At 42.1% G+C, this 20,835-nt stretch overlaps 1 protein-coding gene across 8 annotated transcripts in view; it reads left to right on the forward strand.

The window, feature by feature from the left end:
* Positions 1–20,835, forward strand: part of GPM6B (glycoprotein M6B) — a 108,320-nt gene that overhangs the window by 60,868 nt on the left and 26,617 nt on the right. The window contains exon 1 of one of the 8 annotated variants that reach the window (XM_032679388.1): positions 14,596–14,949. The exons of 3 other annotated variants lie outside the window; for them this stretch is intronic. In XM_032679388.1, coding sequence (XP_032535279.1) covers positions 14,889–14,949 — 61 coding nt within the window. In that variant the 5' untranslated portion in view covers positions 14,596–14,888. Of the gene's footprint in view, positions 1–14,595; positions 14,950–20,835 lie in introns of those variants that run through there. 4 more of the 8 variants (XM_032679385.1, XM_032679383.1, XM_032679390.1 and 1 more) reach the window with 4 other exon arrangements.

Consider the following 20,835-nt stretch of genomic DNA (forward strand, 5'->3'; position numbering starts at 1 on the left):
TTAGCTTCAGTGGAGTATTTCTATGAGGAAGCCTCTCTGTAGCAGAACACAGGATATTTCTCCCCAGTTTGGGATGAGCTTGTGCAGCATGTCTGAGACCATGAAGGATCCTCGTGAGAAATTTCAGTGCTGTAGAATGATAGACTCTGTCCATGCAGTCCATTCCAACTAGGATGGAGTAGGATGCATATGATGAGATGTGAGGAAGCATTTACTTCCTCCTCTCATCCTGCTCTGTGCCTACTTGCATCACTCTTCTGATCTTGGTCATGATGTGGCTGGTGGCCTGGCTTCAGTATCTGATGTTCCCTGCTCTCCAGCCTCGATCTGAAAGGAATTTTTCTATTTTATGGATCCTCATCCTCTCTCCCAGGGCAAACTTGAGAGCCCAGGATGCTTTTTTCTTTAACATATATGTGTCTGTTTAAATGAGTTCTGTGACTCTCGCATTTAAAGCATAAAATTTAGACTAGCAAATTTCTACCATAGCCTGAGAAGACTGAAAATCACCTCTGCCTTGATTCCTGGAGCCAGGTTCCCCAAATCAGGGCAATATTTAGAAAGTAGTAAAAATAGTAATGATCAATTTTGTTAGATTGAGTTAAAAGGACAAGAAAGGAAACATGAGGGGCTTGTCCTGCTTCATAGCACATCAATCTGTTGTTTGAGTGTGAGTAGTTTTGGGGTTTGTTTTTTTCATGAGATTAATTTAGAAGGCCAGAAACTATTTCTGCCTACAGAAGCAGCCATAGTATGTCCTGAATGTTTTCTGTGGCTTCCTTTTCTCACTGAAAGCTGAAGCGCGAAGCATATTCTGAGATAATTCTGTGCTTTGCACTTGCACTAAAGAAAACAGCAGTAGGTGGGATACTGGAAAAGTTAATAACGCTTACTCAATGTGGAGGTGAGAAGGTAGTTTTGTTTCAGCAAGGTAAGTGATTCATGATACCAAAATGAATGTAAATGAGGATGGTTTATTTTAACTTAGATATCATACATACCTGTTGAGGTCTAAGATGAAGCTAGTGAACCTTCAGTAAGCGTACTGTCAGGGTTCAATACCCTGTAGTGATCCAGGCTGTAAAAGCCCTCCTCATCACATGAGAACACAGAGCACTCTTTCTGGGGCCCTTTGAAAGGAAGAGTGGTGCCATTGTTGGTGGGGTGCTGCCCTGTGCCAGAACGCCACAGCGGATGGCGGCATGTGCTGTGAATTCATCATTGGTCTGAATCCAGGGAATCTGAAGAATAACTGAAATTTGAGATTATTTCCTCGATTGGTTAGTGCTGTGGTCAGGTCCCTTTGGGGCAACGGCAAGATGAAAGGCACTGCTTTACCCTGCTCTGAGTTCTTTCACTTACTTTCTTCTTCACACCCCAGGCATCCTGAAGGGAAATTCTGCAGATGAGACATAGTATCTCCAAATAAATGGAGGGCTTTTTTTTCTCAGCTTTCTCTTTTCTTGGTTGAAATTCAAAGTTATGAGACTATTTTACTTGAAGTTTCTGTTGATAGATCCCATCACTAAGAAGCCTACAATCTCATTGCTGAGTTTACTGGACCTTTTTAGTGGGCATATCTCTTACTACCTGTGGTGGGTTGACCCTGGTTGGACACCAGGTGCCCATCAAAGCCACTCTGTCCCTCCCTTCCACAGCTGGGCAGTGCAGAGAAAATATAATGAAAGTCTCATGGGTTGAGATAAAGATAGCTAGAGATCACTCACCAGTTAGGATCAGGGGCAAAACAGGTTTGACTTAGGGAAATCAATTTATTTTATTACCAATCAAATCAGAGTAGGGGAATGGGGAATAAAACCAGATCTTAAACCACCTACCCCCCCTACCTTTTTCCCAGGCACAACTTTACTCAGGATTCTCTACCTCCTCCCTTAAGTGGCACAGGTGGACAGGAATGGGGGCTGTGGTCAGTCTCTGCCACTCCTTCCTCCTCAGGGGGAGGACCCCTCATGCTCTTTTCCTGCTCTGGCACAGGACCCCTCCCAGAGGTCACAGTCCCCCCTGAACTTTTGCAGTGTGAGTCCTTCCCACAGACTGCAGTTCCTCACAAACTGCTCCAGTGTGTGTCCCTCATGAGATTGCAAGTCCTGCCAGGAACCTGCTCCAGTATGGGCTCGTCTCTCCATGGGTCCACAGGACTTTGTCCAATGTAGGCTTCCCATGGGGTCACTGTCTTCTTTGGGTGTCCGCCTGCTCCAGCGTGGGGTTCTCCATGGGCTGCACAGGGACAGCCTGCCTCACCATGTTCTTCCTCATGGGCTGCAGGGGATTCACAGCTCTGGCACCTGGAGCACCTCCTGCCCATCCTTATTTACTGGCCTTTGTCTGCAGGACTGTTTCATATATTCTCACTTCTGTCTCCAGCTGCAGGACTGTTTCATATATTTTCAATTCTGTCTCCAGCTGCAGGTTGCTGTACAGATTTTTTCCCCCTGCTAAATGCACTGTCACCAATGGCCTTGGCCTCTGTCAATGGTGGGTCCATCTTGGATCTGGCTGGCATTGGCTCTATTGGAAATGGGAGAAGCTTCTGGCATCTTCTCACTGAAGCGACCTCTGTAGCCACCCCACTACCAAAATCTTGCCAAGTAAACCCAATATGCCACTTTTTTGTGATCTCTATGTCAATGGACCTGAGATCTATTTTATTTCATTTTCTGTGTCAGGTTGTTGCAGCATTTGATTAAACAACACTTCCAAAGAACTTAGCTCAGAAGGAGTGCTTGCAAAGTGAAGTACTCATTCAAGCATGAGTGAGAAAACCAGTCTTAATTTTGGTCTTAAATTTCTCTTTTCTCATACCTAGACTGCTTTATTACTCTCACCCATCTGTTAATGATCTAATGAGGGCCTCTGAAAGGCCTAGTAAGTCCTTCCTCCTTTTGCTTTGACATGAGACCTTTCTGTGGTAACATGTGGAGGTCATATCTACTATTTTGATACCAAGTTGTGAAGTGCCTCAGAGCATGGGAAAATGCATGTTTAAAGGCAGTTTACAGGCAGAGGTAGAGAAATACTGCCAAATAATGCATAGTACTCTCCAGTCAGATTTCTTTAGCCCCACTGAATGAATATATTGTTAAAGTGAACCTGAAGACTATGAGAAAGTTTTCCTGGGGATCAAATTGTCTTATTGCTGGCAGAACGGGTACATCAGAGGAGAGTGTGACCCACTAACAGACAGACCCTTGGGCTGTAGGTGCTTGATACTGCAGAGGACATTTTGGTAAGGAGGATGTGGGAGCATCTGCCAGAGGGAGGAGAATGTCTATGGTTAGACCTCAGTCACTGCTGCACAGTTGCCATATGGACACTGTAATGCATCAGCACCAGGAGCTCTATCATTCTGGTGGAAATCAGTAAGTGAAATGCCTCTCCTGCCAGGTAATGCAGATCCGCAAGGGCTGGCACCCTGCAGGAGGGAGCATGGTGCTGTGTGGACTGCTTGGCACGTGGCAGGGTAAAAGTGGATGGCTGAGACCAAAGTGCTCGTGCACAGCAGGGACCGTTGAGTATCTTGAGCATTGCTCCTAAAGAAGTCAAGGAGTAGAGATGGATCGTCATCCTCAGGAAAATTTCCTGAGACAGAACGGAAGAGTCTGAACAAAGCAGACATTTCTCCTACAAGACTTCTGCAGGCTGCAACCCAGGCTTTTTTTTCTGAAGAGTTTTTATATCCACCTTACTTGCAAGCTGCCTGCCTAGGATCTCATTGGCATTCTGCTTTTCTGCTGTAATCTCATGTTGTTAAGGAGCGTGATTTTTGTTCTTAGCTGTGCCACATATAGAAGATTACATAAATACCTTGGAAATCTTGGGAGAGGGAAGACAAGAAGAAGAAAAACCAAACCTAAACCACCAAACCCTTCCTCTGAGAAGCACGTGTAGTCTTCCTCTCAGAGAAAATTCTGTTTAATGTGGGAGTAAGGCAGACATGCCTCTTTACCAGGAAAGCCACAAACTGGCTTTCTAATGGTCCAACTGTGTTAATGAGCAATTACAGACCAGCACACTGAGCTGAGGTAGATTTATTCTTCTAGCAGCTGTTACCCAAAGATGTTTTGATGGAGGAGTGCTTTTTCCTGCTTTTGTGTCTGTGTTGAACTCATGTAATTTCCATCTCCTGCCCTCCTTTCCCTGATAAACAGCTATTCACTTTCTAATTTGAAGCTATTTCATAAAGGTTGTACTTCTGAGGTTCAGCTCTCCTGCTCATAACCCTCAAGTTAAACCAAAGGATAACCCCAGAATGGGGGGAGGGCTTTCTTTGCTCCTCCTTACAGCACAGTGGTTTGATTTCTCACTTTGATATTTTCAACAGTGTGCCCCTGGCACAGTAGTAAAATTGAGCTGTGAATACAGGACCCTTTCTCTTGGGTTGCTGTGAATGTATTTGAGTTCTGAAATTCTCGATGACAGGGTCCACGCAAGTGCTGAGCGCAGCCAGACGAGCTCACTGCGGGGTGGACCCTGAGCTGCAGTTCAGGGGAAGCACTGCACAGCACCGTGTTGCTCTTTGCAATACCGAAAGATTGGCTTTTTCTTTTTAAAGTCTGAACCCGGTCAAATAATAAGATTTTTATCAGTCGCGCTTCCTTCTTTACAGAAAGAGTGAAAATTTGTTAAATATGCTTGCAGCTCGGGAGAGAGGGAATAAAACTTCAAACAGTGCTGCTAAAAACAGCCTGGGCTGCTTTTGTTTGGACTTGCGAACCGCAGCAGCTTAATGCCTCCATTGTATGCAGGGGGAAATATGCTAATTCGAAGCACATTTCCCATCAGAAGCCCTTTCAGGCCTGTCATCGTTGAGATATGAAGGATGATAAAAGCGGGGAGAAGGGGGAGGCCCGTATTCTGGGAGCGCGGCTGCTGGTTATTGTGCGCAGGGGAGCGGGGGCTGAATAGGGCTGACGAGCCCGGTCACCCGTGAAGCCCCAAGGCCGTGCAGGTTCCCATGGGCGGCCCTGGCCCCGCTGGGACCCCCGCCAGTGCCATTAGGGCAGGGGTCCTGGAGGGCGCTCCCCAGGCAGCCGGGACGGGGGTGGTGGGGCTGCTGGCAAGGTTTGCAGCGCTGGCCACCATCACCCATCCTGCAGCTCTGTAAATCAGTATTTCTTTCTGGCTAACACGGACAGCTACTTTCTGTTCACTTTAAGTGCAGTTTAAGCTGAAATAACAGATTTTTCGTGACAAGGCCTCCATCGGTTCCTTTCCAAGTTGCTGATGTGTGCAGGGCAGTGGTGCTCACTGGCTGTGCAGTACTGAGCTCCCTCAGTAAAGAGTTGCCTTTGACTTGGTGAAATGGGGGGCTGCCACAACTGGGGTGATTTTTTTCTTCTCGGTTGTGCAACAGAGGGGAGTCTGTGAAATGATACTTAGTCTGTTACCACATTTATATGATTGTATTTGAGGTTGAAATAAATAGATTCATCAGTGTTTCGTATGTATTGAAAAAATCCCTAAACACTAGTCTTTACTGAATGATACAGATAAAAGCCTAGAATTTGATTTTTTCCTTCTCTCTTAAAGTTATAAAAAGGTCTTTAAATGGTGGGGTTTGTCACAGAAGCCTGACACTGTTGGTCCAGAGTTTGGGAGATGCTCAGTTTATCCAGGACTACATTTTCTGTTTTCTTTTAAACAGATGCTAGTGTTGTTTTATTGTAGAGAATTTGGGATTAAGTGAACTCGAGTTCTGATAATGTTGCTATGATATTGTGCTTGGAAATTCTGCCTGAAATGCAATGAAAATTTAGTTGTAGTTGGTTGTTTGTCTCTATAAACCTGCAGTGTACTAATGGCAAATTACACTAAGAAAATGGGCTTTTGATTGCATTTGCAATCTGGTGATGTTCTCTCTGCATTAGAAGTATGTGCAACCCTTGAACACACAATTAGTTTCTGAGGACCATAGCTGGAATTAAGTGCTTAGAAATACTTTTAAAGCTGTGGGTGGTCTTCAGTTTCTTCCCTGTACTAATGAACTTCTGAACAGGCAAATTGGGCTGGTTGATTTTGGCTTGGCATGAGAAGCTGTGATCTTTTTCTGCAACCTGTGGGCAAGTCTCTGATCTGCAATGAGAGGAACTCTGTCCCAAGTTGAGCAACATGCATTTGGTCACTTCCAAGACAGTTAGCCCACACTTGACATAGTAAATTTTTTTTGATACAGAGACACAGTTCCTCTAAAGGAAAGAACCTTAGCCAGAGCTTGGGGTGTTTTCTTGCCTTATGCTTTTCTCCTTCTCATCTCCCAATATATCCCATCCCTTCTCCCTTTCCTTGATTCCTTGGCTTCTTTCTTTTGCTCCCCAAATGGTGCAGAAAGGTAGAGCAGATGATTGTACTTCAGGAGTCAGTGGTGGTGATAGATGTGTCTCTACTACTACTGAGATCAAAAAAGCCTGGTGCCATTTTGCATAAAAAATGTGAGGGTCTCCAGAGTAAACAAGTAACTATGATGCTTAGTGTTTGCACTTCGGAAGCTCTGAGTGCAAGAGAAATTGTTACAAATGTACTGAAACCCAGAGAGCAGAAATAAAATGGTATGGGAATGATACAAGGAATAGATGAAGAAAAGTAGATGCTAAATGAATTTCACTGTGACTCATGACAAAGTACAGAATTGATGCCTTTCAGCTGTTTAAAACAAGTGAATGTCATGTTTGGAAAGAAACGGAGAAATGGGGATGTAACTAGGCAATGTTGGGGTGGGATTGCTCAAAAGAGAGTCTGGGTGGTTTTCAGGCAGCAGGACTGGAGGCCATTTCAGAGGCTGGGATTCTGCTTCTTCTGGAGAAGCTGCTCTGTCTGCATTGACTGCAGCAGGAGCCTGTCATTGTGCAAGCCTTCCTTTGTGCCAAGCCTCAAAACCTGCCGGGCCACAGAATGGCTCTTCCCGTGAAACGACTGAAAGGCTCCAAGCCTGAGACACTTAGAAAATTAGGCGAGACAAAGTGTTGGAAATGTATACTCTAGGGAATAATCCTGCCCTGGCAAGGGATTTTACTTGACAGCCTATCTGGGAATCCACACTGAAAGCTGCTACTTTGTCCTTAACTCACCCTATAGCACTTTTGTCTCGGAGCTCACTTTGTATGCAGGATCACCCATTGCTGAGGTTCGGCAAAAATCGAGGCGTGACATGATCCAGACGGAGCTCCAACCACACTCGTTGTTAGCAGGTTAAGTCATTCCCTGTTTATAAAGGTAGAGGGTGGGTTTTTCTCTTAATTTCACTGAACTCCCTGAGTGCACACTTAACTTTTTATGGGCGCAAGTGAAAGACCCGTTAAACATTTCAGCTGCCGTTGTTTGTTGTTCATTGGCGGTGTTCTCAAAGGCTTTGCAAAGCACAGAAAGAACAGCTACTTTATACATGACTGGGATCCCAATTGCTGCAGCTAGAGAGGATTGGAAAAGCTAGGCCGGGCAAAGTTGCCTGGCACATATTTAGTCGATGAGTTAATTGGACACCCTCAAAGTGGGACTTGTTAATGTCCTGCTGGTTTCCTAATGAGGATATCTGCTCTTGCAAAGAATACAATGATTAATTGGGGACCCTTTCATTAGTGTCTTAACTGAGGATTTCATGACTAGTGTCTTGTGTGTGAACAGAAACTATACTTGCAATTCAACTGGCAGTCCAGCGCTGCATGACAGGACTGGTCCAGGATCTTTCCCAAAGTATAGTTTAATTACACTGGAATGGGAATTTTCTGTGTCAGGGAAACAAGTGTAGTTGTGGTGACTTACAAGGTGCTGAAACTTAAAACAATGAATTTCAGTACCTCATACCAATCATTATTTTGATGTTTTCTTTTACATCAACATTTTGACTGTCAAATTAGGTGGGCTTTTCAAAATGTCGACACACTCAATAATCCATGAGTGGGGGCTGAGCCTTGGACTCGTGGGGCGAGCCATTCACCCGGGGATGCTGAGGTGAGTGGCTAACAGTGCCTAAGAAACAGTGCTCCTGCCGCACACTTTAGCTCTGCTGCAGACTCCAGTCTGATGTTGGCTGACTTGGTTCCTGGCCCTGAAATCTTGAGCTGGAGGACTCTGTAGCACTGGAATGGTTGTGCATTCACTATTAAGCTGAATGCTATTGCGTGACTCTGTAAATTAGTTTGCATTCCTCACAGTGGTACCAATGATGCTTGTATGCTTTTCTGCTCAATAAAAATATGTATGTAATTGTTTACATTTTCATATACATAGGAAACCACACACATACGTGTTTTTTGCATATGTGTACACACACAGAGCTACATTATTTATGCATGAAATCCTTCATGACATTCATGAGGATTCTCCATCCCTGACTCTCCCCATGTGTACCCCCAGTGTGGGGTACCCAGTGAGAGGTACCTTTTTATAATCAGTGCTCCTTGGTTTCTTTTTGGGGAGCTATAGCGTTTTGCACTTCTTTATATTTCCCTGCTTTTTTCCACGCTTTGTGAAAAGACTGGACTGAGGCCAAGACTGAAGAACAAAACGAGCACTGAATAGATGAAAGATTGTAGGTGGGATCCTGAAGTCTATGTGAAGAGTGGGAGGGTAATTTTAAAAATCAGAACTGGATGTAAAGTTAACACAGGATTGTCTGGTTAAATCTCATTTTGTGGAGCAAAAGGATAAGTTTGGGTCAAGGCTGAACTCAGTGAAGTTTATTTATAGATAAATAGAGAAAAAAATTCAACATGTAACCTCCCAATACCAACCGTGTCTCAAATTCTCATGTTTTTGGAGATGAAGCAGCTGTATTAGCAGGAGTATATTATGATACCTCTGCTGCCTTCCAAATTGCTGGCAGAAATAGCTCTTCTACAAGTACAAGAGGCACTTCTACTTGAGTGCCAGCAAGTGTGACATAAATATCTAGGATGCTATTTCAGTATGTCCAAGTATTCAGAAGCTCTAGTTATTCTTCTGAGATGGCACCAGGCTTTGGCAGTAGTATTGGAGAAGAGGGTTCACAGCAAAGCTAAAGATGTTGGATTGTCTTCAAGGTTGCAGAATTAAGGGAACAAAGGCAAAAGACTTGAGCATATTATTATCCTGCTGCACTGCAAGGCAGAGAATGTCCCCTCAGTTGTGAGGGACAGAGGGAGCAAAGAAAGGTGGTTATGTGTGTCAATATCAAGAAACTAGTCCTTAAAAGTATGGAGGAGCATTTGAAATACTGTTGAAGGGTTTCATAAATTAGTCATGTAAGTGAGATCTTGCCACTGATGAAGAGAAAAATTATGCAAGATAGGGTAACTCAAACCTTGTTTTGCTGCTTAATTGTAAAGTTAAAGCATTTGAAACTTGCCATGCAGTATACTTGTAGAAAACTGCACATACTGCCAGAAAACTGTTGAGCTGGAGTAGAAGCTGAAGACAGCCATAGGAGATGGAAGTCTGAACACTACTTGCTTAATGAAAGCTCCTTCTGGGAGAGATGCTAGGAAGCCTTTGCTTTGGTTTTCTGTATTTCCAGGCTATTTCAACTGTAGAGCTCAAATTTGGGCTCCAGTTTGTCAGTATATTTCTTTCTGGCTTGCCAAAAGCATGGTGCTACTCCAGGCAGCCTCACCAGAAGGGGGTGCAAGAGATGATGCTGCTTCCAGCTTAGTTTCAGGTGTAGCCTGTTTTGTTTTCATTTTTATTGCCTTTCCTCAGATGTCTTTGGCGTGGTTGAGATTTCTGTATTTTGTCTGTCAGAGTTACGAATTGTTTTCCCAAGGGTTGGTTTTTTTTTAAATGCAAGTTTCTTACACCCAGGAAAATGTTACAAAGGCCATTACTTAGATTAGATAAATAAAATCTAGCTTTTTTTTTTTCTGTGCTGTTGACCACCTTTCATGAGCAGAAATGGAGCTTAAGTTGCTTAAGAACACAACAACTTTTGCTTTGGTTTTGACTTTGATTACACCTCTTTAGGTTTTTTTCCTTTGGTAGCCTTCACATCTCTGCCATCTGAGTCATCTTTGAGACTAGGACTTGATGAGACCTAGCTGCTGGAAAAGCTGTACAGAGCCATCTATTCACTTTCTAAGGGATTTTTTCCCCCTTCCTTTATGTTCCAACTAAGGGTTAGCCATCCGTGTATGTTTTGGATCTGGGCTGTTTATTGCCTTTGATTCTCATTGGTGGCTGTGAGTGCAGAGGACTAAAGCAATGGTCCAGATGGAAACAAACAGGCTGGACAGAGAAATGTATGAGGCCCAACTACTGAACAACATCTACTTTGCCTGCCTGCTTGCTGCCAGGCATTTAGCTTGGCAGCAGTTATTGCCATCTTCATGTGGCTTTATTAAGGGGACCATAGAACTGGTTAATGTTTGTTTACCCTTCTGGGGGTAGGTGCATTGGTTAACTCAGTGATTTTCTTTGGTTGCAGAGATAACCACTATCCATGCTTAAGCCTCTACTTTTGCTCTTTCTTATGGAAATCTGAGATTTAAACCCCTAAGTGCAGTATTTTTTAGTAGTCTGTATTTTATACCGTGTAAAAGTGCAGGGGTTTTCCACTGTTATTCGTTAATTAATTTGGATTTCATTTTCCTAGTAATTTAGTATGTGTGAAAGAACAGACTTCAGTGTTTTTTTCTTAAAAGTACTTGCCAGGTATATGACTTCTGTGAAACTAAAAGCTTGTTGTCATGCTTTGATTTTATCCACGTGGAAAATTTACCTGCATTTGCATAAGCATTTGGATTGGGTTGTCTTTGGTAACTGGTCTAAAGCTGGTTTGAACACAAGCAATTACATTGCACCAAATGACTTCAAGTGTATTTGTTCTTTCTCCTGAATATTTTTCCATATTTTCTAAAAAAAAAAAAAAAAAAAAAAAAGTATTCTACAAGTTGTCTGTAAAATTAGTTGTTTGGACTATGTTTCAGTCTTGTTTGAGGGACAGTCTATGTATTTTAACTTCTGGGTCTTGAATCTCATAGGCAAATCTCAAATTGCTCTTCAACTATGTGAGAACACTCTTTGTTACAGCTCTGTGAAGCCTTTGTAGAAATTGCAAGTGTGTATTCATCTCCTGAAAGCTTGTGAAGAATTTGCTGTAGCTTATGGTAGAGCTTCTCAGCCTTCAGGAATGTAAACTAGATTCAGTGACATTAAAGATAGATGTTCAAAAGGAACTGGCACATGAACAGAACTGGGTTTTTAATATCTTTTTTAACTTCTTCAATTGTGCTGTTTTAACTGACTGAGCACAATGATTAAATAATGGGAATTTATTTTTTTTTAAACCTAGATAAAATAGATTTCAGCCTCTTTTTTTTAAACACTTTTGCACTGAATGTGACTTGGTCTGCAGTGCCTTCACATACTTTCCTTCACTGCTATTCATCCTGGGGTTTGGTAGTAGGCTCAGAGCTGTACTTTAGCAGCAGAAACCCTTACTGCTAAGCCCCCCTCTTCATTTTCCCTTTTATTTTGGTCTGCAAATAAAATGCTAGGCTGAACTCCTGTAACATAACTAAGTGTAACTAGCTGCCATGCCTGGTTGCTGGTTATCTAAATCAGCCTGATTTGTACAGCAGGTTTTTGCTGAATGTCAGTCTTTAAAAATTTTTTTTGTAGTGCCTGCCTTTGTGGATTAGTCTTTGGCTGTATTGTCATAGGCATAAACTTGATGTCTCCCAGTCTCATCAGATATTATGAAAAGGATGCATCTGATTAAGGGAGGGAACATTGGATGAGACAACTTGCTGGCTGAGATTAATGCTCGAAGCACAAGATCAGCACTCATATTAGCACTGGAGGAAATAGCATATAGTTTGTTTTATTTGCTCTGTTTATTAAGGAATTACTTAGGATACTAAGTGGTTAAAATCTGTCATACATTGCAGCAATCTGGAAAATAGAAAGAAGGGAGGGGGAGAACTTTACACTCATGCCTCGCTTGAAGCTTTTAAAGGATGATTTAGTAGGTAGAATTAATGCTTTTGAATAGTTGGGTTTGATGGTTTTTGAAGTCTTCAGTTCAAGCTCTTGTGAAGTTGATTCTGGTATTGTGCACTGGTTTCTTCATTGCTTGTTTGGGGAAGAGGTTATCCTGGGAGACAATAGAGGAAAGAGTCTCCCAGCCTGTTAGGTTTGGGTTTCTTAACCATCAGCTCTGAAGTCCTGAGCCTGCCTAAACAATTCTGCTTGCCAACAGGAAAGTGTGCAGCTGTTTGAAGGAGTAGGTCTCACTGATATGGCATGGAGGGGTTTGTTTGTGGGTTCCGTCCAGGGATAGTCTGTAACCAAAGGTTCTGTCTAATGTATTTTCTGTTTAAAAAAGGAAATTCCAGGTTATGTTTATATTTTCTGTGTATTTATCGTGATAAGTGCATTGATATTATACAACTTGAATTAAGTTATGAACAGGCTTTTGTAACTTTTGGTAGTCAGAAGAGATGTTTCAACCTTTTAAAGTTTTAGACCTTCCAGTCTAAGTAAGCAACGATCATTAAGAATCAGAGATCTAGATTGTGATGACAGCAGTGAGCAGAAGTACCAACTGCACAATGAAAAGTTCTAAGAAGTTCCATTTTAATGTCAGAAGCAATCAACTGCTTTGACCAATGACTAAAATTTGTGTCACTTTCAGGAAGTAGGGTGTGTTTGGTATGGATTTTCAATCCTACTGGTGTAAAATGGGGGGAAAAACACTCTTTGTAGAATATTTTCTTTGTATATTCAGCATCCCAAATGTAAAGAAGATGTTTTCCTTTCTTGACTGTGGGATTTGAACAATTTTTAGTAATGGCTAAAAGAATGTAGCTAACATGTCACATGCATTTTCACCTTTTGGCTGATTCCTTCAGGAGGGAATGTGTTTGCAGTGCATGATCTTGCTGGGGAAGGATTTCAATATGTGTGTGGGCATTAGAGAAGACTGGAGAAATATGCCTTGTACCTGGGTTGAGGTCTCTTCTGGGGCTGCTGATTTGATTACCTTCAGGAACCTATTGCCTCACATTGGTTCCTGAGGATATTTCATCTCCTCTACAGATTAGCCTCATCCTGTTTATAGAAAGGTCTTCTGAGGTGGGAACTTCAACTGCAGACTTTTCCTGGACTGCAGGAAAGCATTTTAGGCAAATACTTGACATCAAGTTTAATACTGTGGTACAAAACCTTAGGATAAGTCCAAGACCTCTTGGCAGCTGGGCTGGAGCCTGAAGTCTGAGCAGTAATGTTCAAAGCAAAGTAACAGCTATGGTGGCTGTGGTGAGAAAAGAGATTTTATGCACTAATTTCTTGAAAGAGAAGGGAACTTTCTCTAAATGTTTGGTGTGAGGTTTTTTATGCTTTTCACTAGACATCTGTAGAAATAAAAATGCACAGCAAAATTGTGGGTATAATAGCTTCAACTAGAAGAGGCTGAATTGCAGCTACAAATCTTTGGACTGCTGTCCTCTTCCCACTCTTGTTGAATCTGTTATAGGGGACATTCAGTGTGTAGGTTTTAACATCCCCAGGGTTTGCTGAGTCCGCTAGGTGTCTTTGCAAGCTACAGAATTGGCTGCAGTGACTGGGCCACACGGACTATTGCTCCATGGTTGCTCCATCATCCTATGCACAAAAAGGAGTGCCTTTGGGCACATCTGCCCTGTGCAGTGTGTTGCACTGTGAGGCGTTGAAACAAGCAAAGTGATAGGCAAGGTTAATTAGCCTCAGCACAGTACAGCCTTAAATGTGTCAGTTGTCTTGGGGTTTGGGAGGGGAATAATACCCCTATGTGGTGTTGCCCTGCTCTGTGGCACCCCAGCACGGGCCCCTCAGAGCAGGCTGGAGACACCTAGTCACCTCATGCAATGCAATGTTGACATGTCTTGGGTTTGTTGCTCCCAGAGCCAGGCTAGTACAGATTGTTAGATCATGCTACAGTCTGTCTGAATTAAGGAGAGCAATCAAACGTGCTGAACAGCAGCTCTGTGCTCACTTCCAAGCATGGCTTTAGATCTCTAGTGGCAGACCTCCTTTTAAAACCCAAACTGTGTTTTCTTAAATATTTTATCCTTTAAAGTGTTGCACGTGCATTTTGGGTTGCTTGAGATCGCTTCCTTTCTGCTTGGTTGGATTTTCTTTTGCTTCTTTTTTCCCATTGCGCTTGCTAGTCACAGAAAGAATTTAGATTTTCCATGTACATACATATATGCCCACTTCTGCTTTTATGCTTCTCTCACACAGTCTTTTGCCGTGGGTGAGCGGAACTTAGTCGGCAAAGAAAGCAAACAGAGAGAACAGACCCATCACCCCCCGCCCCTTGAAAGAGCAGAGGGCATGTGGAATAAATCAAAATGCGAAGCATAATAACAAGGTCCCATGGGAAAGGGAGCCTTGTGATTGTGTGCCGGCGTGCACTCCTCTTAGAGACGGCGGCCGGGGGGCTCACCCCACAACGGCCAGGGGGCTCCTTTCTTTCTCGCTTGCATCTCCCCTCCCGATGTCACCAATTCATTCACCACCCAGAGAATTGATTAGCGTTTGTTGGGAGCCTTGGGAGACGGGGAAAGAGGGGGAGAGCAGAGGGCAGGAGGAAGGGGGCGCAAGCGGGTGATGCTGGTCCCCACGGTGTGGCGAGGCGAAGCACAGTTGGGCGCAGGATGGCTATTTTATAGCTGGGGACCGTGGTGACGTATAGCTGAGCGCTCGCTGGCACAGCTCCTCGTGGACCAGTCAGCGGAGCGAAATTGAAGCTGACAAGACTTTTCTGGCATTTTGGAAAGGACTGTAATCTACTGTAGGGGAGAACAGAGCCGCTCAATCACCGCCGCTGTAAATAGGAGACGGAAGGGAGTGAGAAAGGAGGCGAAGAGAAAAAGTGCTTGCTGGGGGGGGAGGGGGGGGCGGCATTTTTGGTGGATGGTATGAAGCCAGCCATGGAAACTGCAGCGGAGGAAAATGCAGAACAAAGCCAAGAGAAAAAAGGTACCCAGGGGTCTAACAATAGCCTGTTTAAATCTTTTCATTCAGGGGGCTTAAAGAGGTTTAGGCCAGTTTTGTCACTTTTTCAAATAGCTCTTAAACAATCATTACTGCATCTTCGGGCTTTCAGCCGTCCTTTCCTGCATGGCTTGACAACAAATTAATAGAGCAGCAATCTTTCTGTCTGCGTCTGTATTTGCTCTGAATCTGTCCTAACCCTACCTGAAATGATGCTTGCAAAAGAAGTCTTGTTATTGCTGCATCTTTGAGGGATTTTGGTAAATTTGGTTTACTGAAGTAGCGTGTGCCTGTGTGTTTGCATGTTGTTTTCAGAGCCATAATCTGGTGTTTTCATCGAGACTAGCCATGTAGCAAGGCTTTGCAATGCAATGTGGGAGACCTAAGTTATAACAACATATAATAGATTATAATGTCACACAACCTTTGTGTAGTGAGCTTGATGCCAAATGCTACTCTTATTTTTAAATTCCTTTTCTATGGTGTCATCTGGCAAATTTCACTTTTGTAGAGATCTGCCTGTACTATGATAATGGAGAACAATGCAATGAGTTTTTCAACATTGGATTTCAGGATGTGTTAATCACTGAGAATTGCTGCTTAATAGAGAGAACAATTCCATAGTAGTGGTTCTGTGGTAGGGAGATGGCAGCCCAAAAGAAAGGTGCTTCATCCATCCCAACCTTACAGCTGATTCTATTTGGTCTGGAGTGCAGAACTTCAGAGGGTAAATTCAACTAGCAAAGGTTGTTTTGTTTCTGTGTCGTATAATTTATGTCAAATATGTGTTCCTCTTCAATGTAGCAGACTACTGTACAGATCATAGCAGTACTTTTTTTTGCTAAATGATACAGCAGTAATAAAATTATTTAAATTTCCACTACCTTTTTACATGAATCATAGTATACTTTTTAACCTGTTGTGTATCATTTATAAGCAATCTGAGCATCTCATCTGGGTATCTCATAGGCTTACGCAGCTGATACACAACTAATATATTTCTCCAAGCAGAATTCTTTCATTGACTGTTAAACAGTTCAGATATGAACATGATAAATCATGGTGCTGTCCAGTGCCAGATTTTGTTTTCCTACTTTGAATTTGATTCCTGCTACAACTTCCTATAATTCAAAACGAGCTTCAGTTTCAAGTAAATGAAATTTGTCAAGTGATTAGATACAGTACTACATAATCCCTTAGGGATTTCACAAAAGGAGGTCCACTGATGAGAGATTAAACTCTGAAAGCCATTAGTGTATGTGGACAATAACCCACCTCACTGCAGATTTTGAGTAATTAATGTACAAAATGGTCTGAATAGCTTGACTGTAAAACCACCTTGAACTGATAGGTCATTCTTTAAAAATGGCAGCAATTTTTTGTTCTCATTGATGAGCTTCCTTTAAATAATGGAACTCATGTTACAATAAACACCAAAGAAAATTATCTGTATGCATTAGCAGCTGTGCAAAACAAAATGTGTTGCTGAGTGTGTTTATGATGAGTTTATGGTTTCCCTTTTGTTTTGGTAAGGGTGAAAGCACAACAAGTAGAACAGTAAATATGCTATGAAGTCAAGGTGGTTGATCTGTTTTTTTCATCGGATGCAAGCAGGGGAGCCTCCTCTCCTAACGTTAGCACCGTTTCCTAGTTTTTTCTATGATAATTTTATACTTTGGATTCGCTATATAGGTATTTGTATGTAGCACTCTTAGGCTTTGTTCTTGCCAATTCTCTGATTTCTTAAAGCAACACATGGTCTCTCACATTATGCTCTGTATTTCTATTCATTTAAATTCCCAATATGTTTCACAGCAAATTAAAATACAGAAATCTGAAAGACTCCTACTCCTAGTTTCTATAGAAAAATAAATAGCCCAAAATCCCTGCAAAGTTACTGCCATGAAGTGGCCAGGTAGGAGGTATATTTGGGTTTGAGAGGCAGATTTTCCAAAGTGCTAAGTCTATTGAGCCTGGTTGGGTTTTTGATAGGTTCAGTGGGCATCAGGTACCTCTGAAATAGCAAGATTTTTCTAAAGGGCTCTTCCACCAGCAGCTCCCATGAAGCAAAATAAGCTTTTTCTCTATGTAAAGAAACTTGTAGAAAAATGTTGCTGCTTCATTTTGGGTATCAAACAGAAGCTGACCACTTCAAAAATATGTCCATTTACTCTCTGGACTGGATCTCTTACTTGTTATGCCTTACACGCTTGCCAGGCTTGCAACATTTGCATCTTACTCCAGGATCCCACCGGGATTTAGTATAATGGCCACCCTTTTTGAAATGCCCTAGATCCAGTGATTGCAAGGCAGCTGCCACAGACTGAAGTACTGTCACAGAGTCTTTTAACTCTTCCTTCCAGAAACAAATTGCTAACCTAAGGAGGTAAATCAACATCTGAAGGTGTTTGGATGATACTGCTATTGCTAAGACTGAGCGAGGGAAGATGCTGAGCTTCTGCTTTGAGTATTCAAGTTCACACTCATTATGCTTTACACTGCCAAGTTTGGGGAAAGTATCTGCATTTAACTAATAGCAAATTTTACTTTTAAGCTAAGAGGGGTTTTTTCTCTTTATCAGAATTTTAAACTGCAGGTTTCTATGTTTTGGTTTTAATGCTAGGACCTTCTCAATGATGTACTGCAATTTTGTGGAATAAATACTTGGAGGAAGTTGGGCTGGGACTACATGCTGTCTGTATACAGGGCTCTCCATGCTTGGGAGAACACTGGAGAGCAATGCTGCCAGAACTCTTGGGGTGTGCAGTAAGGTCTGTTTTGAGTTTGAGCGCTTAATGCAGTCATATCTGAGCAGTGGTGTCACATAGGTACTGGTTTGTGTTTCCCATCTCTGTAGCAAATATGAATGGCTTGCTATTTTGGATTGCAGTGTAATTGAGCCAATTTACACCAGCTAATGTAATTTATGAATAATTGCTGATTGATAAACTAAAATGATTGGTCTTATTTAGATTTTTAAAGTTTTCTAAATTGTATATGAGTTCTAGTTCTGTATTTTAATCATTATTTTCATGAATCCCTTGCCTGATTCAGGCTGCTGAATACTACCCAGCTGATGGATTCAGTGTTTATCCGACATTTGTTTCTCTGCACCCAGATGAGTGGCTGCTGCCCCAGTTTTTTTAATTGGAAATGGAACAACCCCCATGTTGATGGAGATAAGAAATAAGTCAGCTTTATGCTGTGTATCAGCAGCCCTTATCAGAGGAGAACACCATGAAAGCTGAAGCAAAATGTTTAACAGATACTTTGCAGGCTGCAGGACAGATTGGATTCATTTTAAAGATGAAGGTTTACAAATTATTACAAATGACAGGATTTATCTTGCAGGCATTAAATTAAATCAAAACGTGAGGACTGGGCAGGCAGGTTTACTGAGGTAGAATAAATAAGAAAAACGAAATGCCGTTTTGCATCAGCAGTGAAGGATATAGATCCTGATACACATTAACAGAGACAAGAAGTTTCCCTCTTCATTTAACTGTGAGAAATATTACCAAGTTGCAAAATTAAAAAATTAGAAAATAACTCTCAACTGTGGATGACCATGGTGAATTCACCAATTACACATGGGATGGAAGAAAGCCATTTATACTAGGGTGTATTTCCTTATATAAATACATATGATGTTCAAATTGCCTATGCTGTGCTGAGGAATAATGAAGACCAGTTTGAGCAGCTGTACCAAAGGTTCCTTTTAATTGGCTCTTCCCTCCTAATGTGCTCTCGATGAAAGACCTCTTGCTCAGTAATGGCTGTGAGCTTTATTATTTTCATGGTATATGAAGCAATGTTTCCTCTTTTAAGCTCTAAATAGACAAGTATATGCTAGTCAGAAATAGAAAGAAAATACTTCTCTTACACTATTTCTCACATCTGTACAGTTGTGTTTAAATGAAGTTGTAAAGTGGAACATGAGAAAGGAATGAAGTTGTGCAGTTTATTTCACTTTTAGTGAGGTTATTTTACACAGTGAGCTTATGACATTTTGATGCATCACAGATAAATGTATTTTTCATTATAGCAAATTGAAAAAAAAGTCTTTTATATATGTATGTTATGATCACTAACCAAAATTTCAAACATATCCCCTTAATGTTAGGCTTACACAGTGATATCAGAGCTGTCAAGGCATTCAAAGATTCTTAGTATGATGTTTATTTTTCCCCATTTTAAGCAGTTTATTGGTGTTTCAGATCCACTGAAAACAATAACTGCTCTAAGGATAAGTCCCTGAAGAATACAACTGTAGGAAGAGAGGTCCAGCCCAGGGAGAATCTGGGACACGCGATATTGTGGGGATAATAATTTGGTAGGCTTAGTGATTTAGGTTTTAATGAATAGGATTTGGTTTCTAAATAGGAGGGGGTTGAAAAAACACTCGGAGAATGTACTCATACTGGTCTGAATGACCTCATGAAAGCAGAAAACCTAGACATATGTGCCATGGGATATGGTAACGGGGGTGGGGGAAACCCAGATGGCACTGTACGTGCACAATGGATTCTGCAGTAGGAGCAAAGGGACTAAAGAGGGGAGTAAAGAGGGGTAGATGAGTCCCCTTCAGTCACTCTGATGCTTTCGTATTTTCTGGCCAGCCTTGTTCCTAATGCAGTATCCATCACCAGACCATAAACAACCAAACGACAGCCGTCTCCTTGCTCCCATGCACTGCTTCTTCAGCTGAGACAGACGAATGTCAAAACTGTTTGTTTCCTCTAAAACCATATGATAAAGGCAGCAAGCATGAGGATGTTGGGCACTGGGAATTTTATTACAGGCATGCAAGATGATTCATCCCAATGAATATTGAGCACCACAGCTGCCATCCGTGTGCCTGTGTGGTGTGACATGGAAATGTTGTCAGTTCTGTGGCTGCTGTGTCTGTGCAGGATTGATACAGCCTGGATCTGACAGGAGGCCTATGGCCACAGGAGCTTGGCTGTGCATGGAGGGTGTTGTAGCCTAACCAGGGAATGCAATTAGTGCAGTTAGTTCCTCATAAAGCAAAAGAAGCCATTTAAACCTGCTTCCTTTTCTAACTATTCAGGGTACGGAATTAAATTCCAGATGATGCTGACTGTGTGCAGTAGTTGTTATGCCACTGAAGCCTGTGGGGCTTTTGACCTGCTGGTGATTTTACATGAGTGGAACTGGGTGGGTCCCAGCAAAGTCACCAAGAGATATTCTTCAGCTTCAGAGGTCGTGCCAGGCATGCAGTAAGGCTACCAAACAGCCATTGCTAAGTGGCTCTTTGCAGAGCAGTGGAAAAAATGAGATTCCCTATGGAATTTGAACTGCCTCCTAATGAAAGGAGCCCTGTTACTGAAAAACCAGAAATTGCTAATTAAAAAACCCAACTCCACAGAATATTTGCATTTACAGAAATGATGCTACAAATTTTGGATGCTGTCTCTGTGTTTCAGTGTTTGATGTTTATACCGCAGCAGACAGGTGACTTCACCAGTGCTCCCCCAGGCTAAGGGAGAAAGGCAGCTGCCTGCTCTGCTGCTCTGAGCAAGTGCTTTTTGTAGCTACTGCAGGAGAAATTTCTAGCTGTGGGTTCAAGCCTTGTAGGATTAAATACTCTTGCTGCCAAGGGTTTGGTTGAGATACTGCTGCAGTGCAAATGAAGAAATCTTTTCTTCCTGCAAGTCTTTGCAGCTGTTTTTTTATTTTATTTTTTATTTATTTATTTATTTATTTATTTATATATTTATTTTTAATCTGAATTTGTTACCAATTTCCAGTAAGTAGCTTCAAAAAAGCAGGGAGCAGACATTTGGGAGACAGAGGAGAGGAGGTATGCAGTACAAGCAAAGAATTCTGTTGTTTTTCATTTTGTATCCT

This window comes from Chiroxiphia lanceolata, chromosome 2 (genome assembly GCF_009829145.1).
Source record: "Chiroxiphia lanceolata isolate bChiLan1 chromosome 2, bChiLan1.pri, whole genome shotgun sequence".
Lineage (NCBI taxonomy): Eukaryota > Metazoa > Chordata > Aves > Passeriformes > Pipridae > Chiroxiphia > Chiroxiphia lanceolata.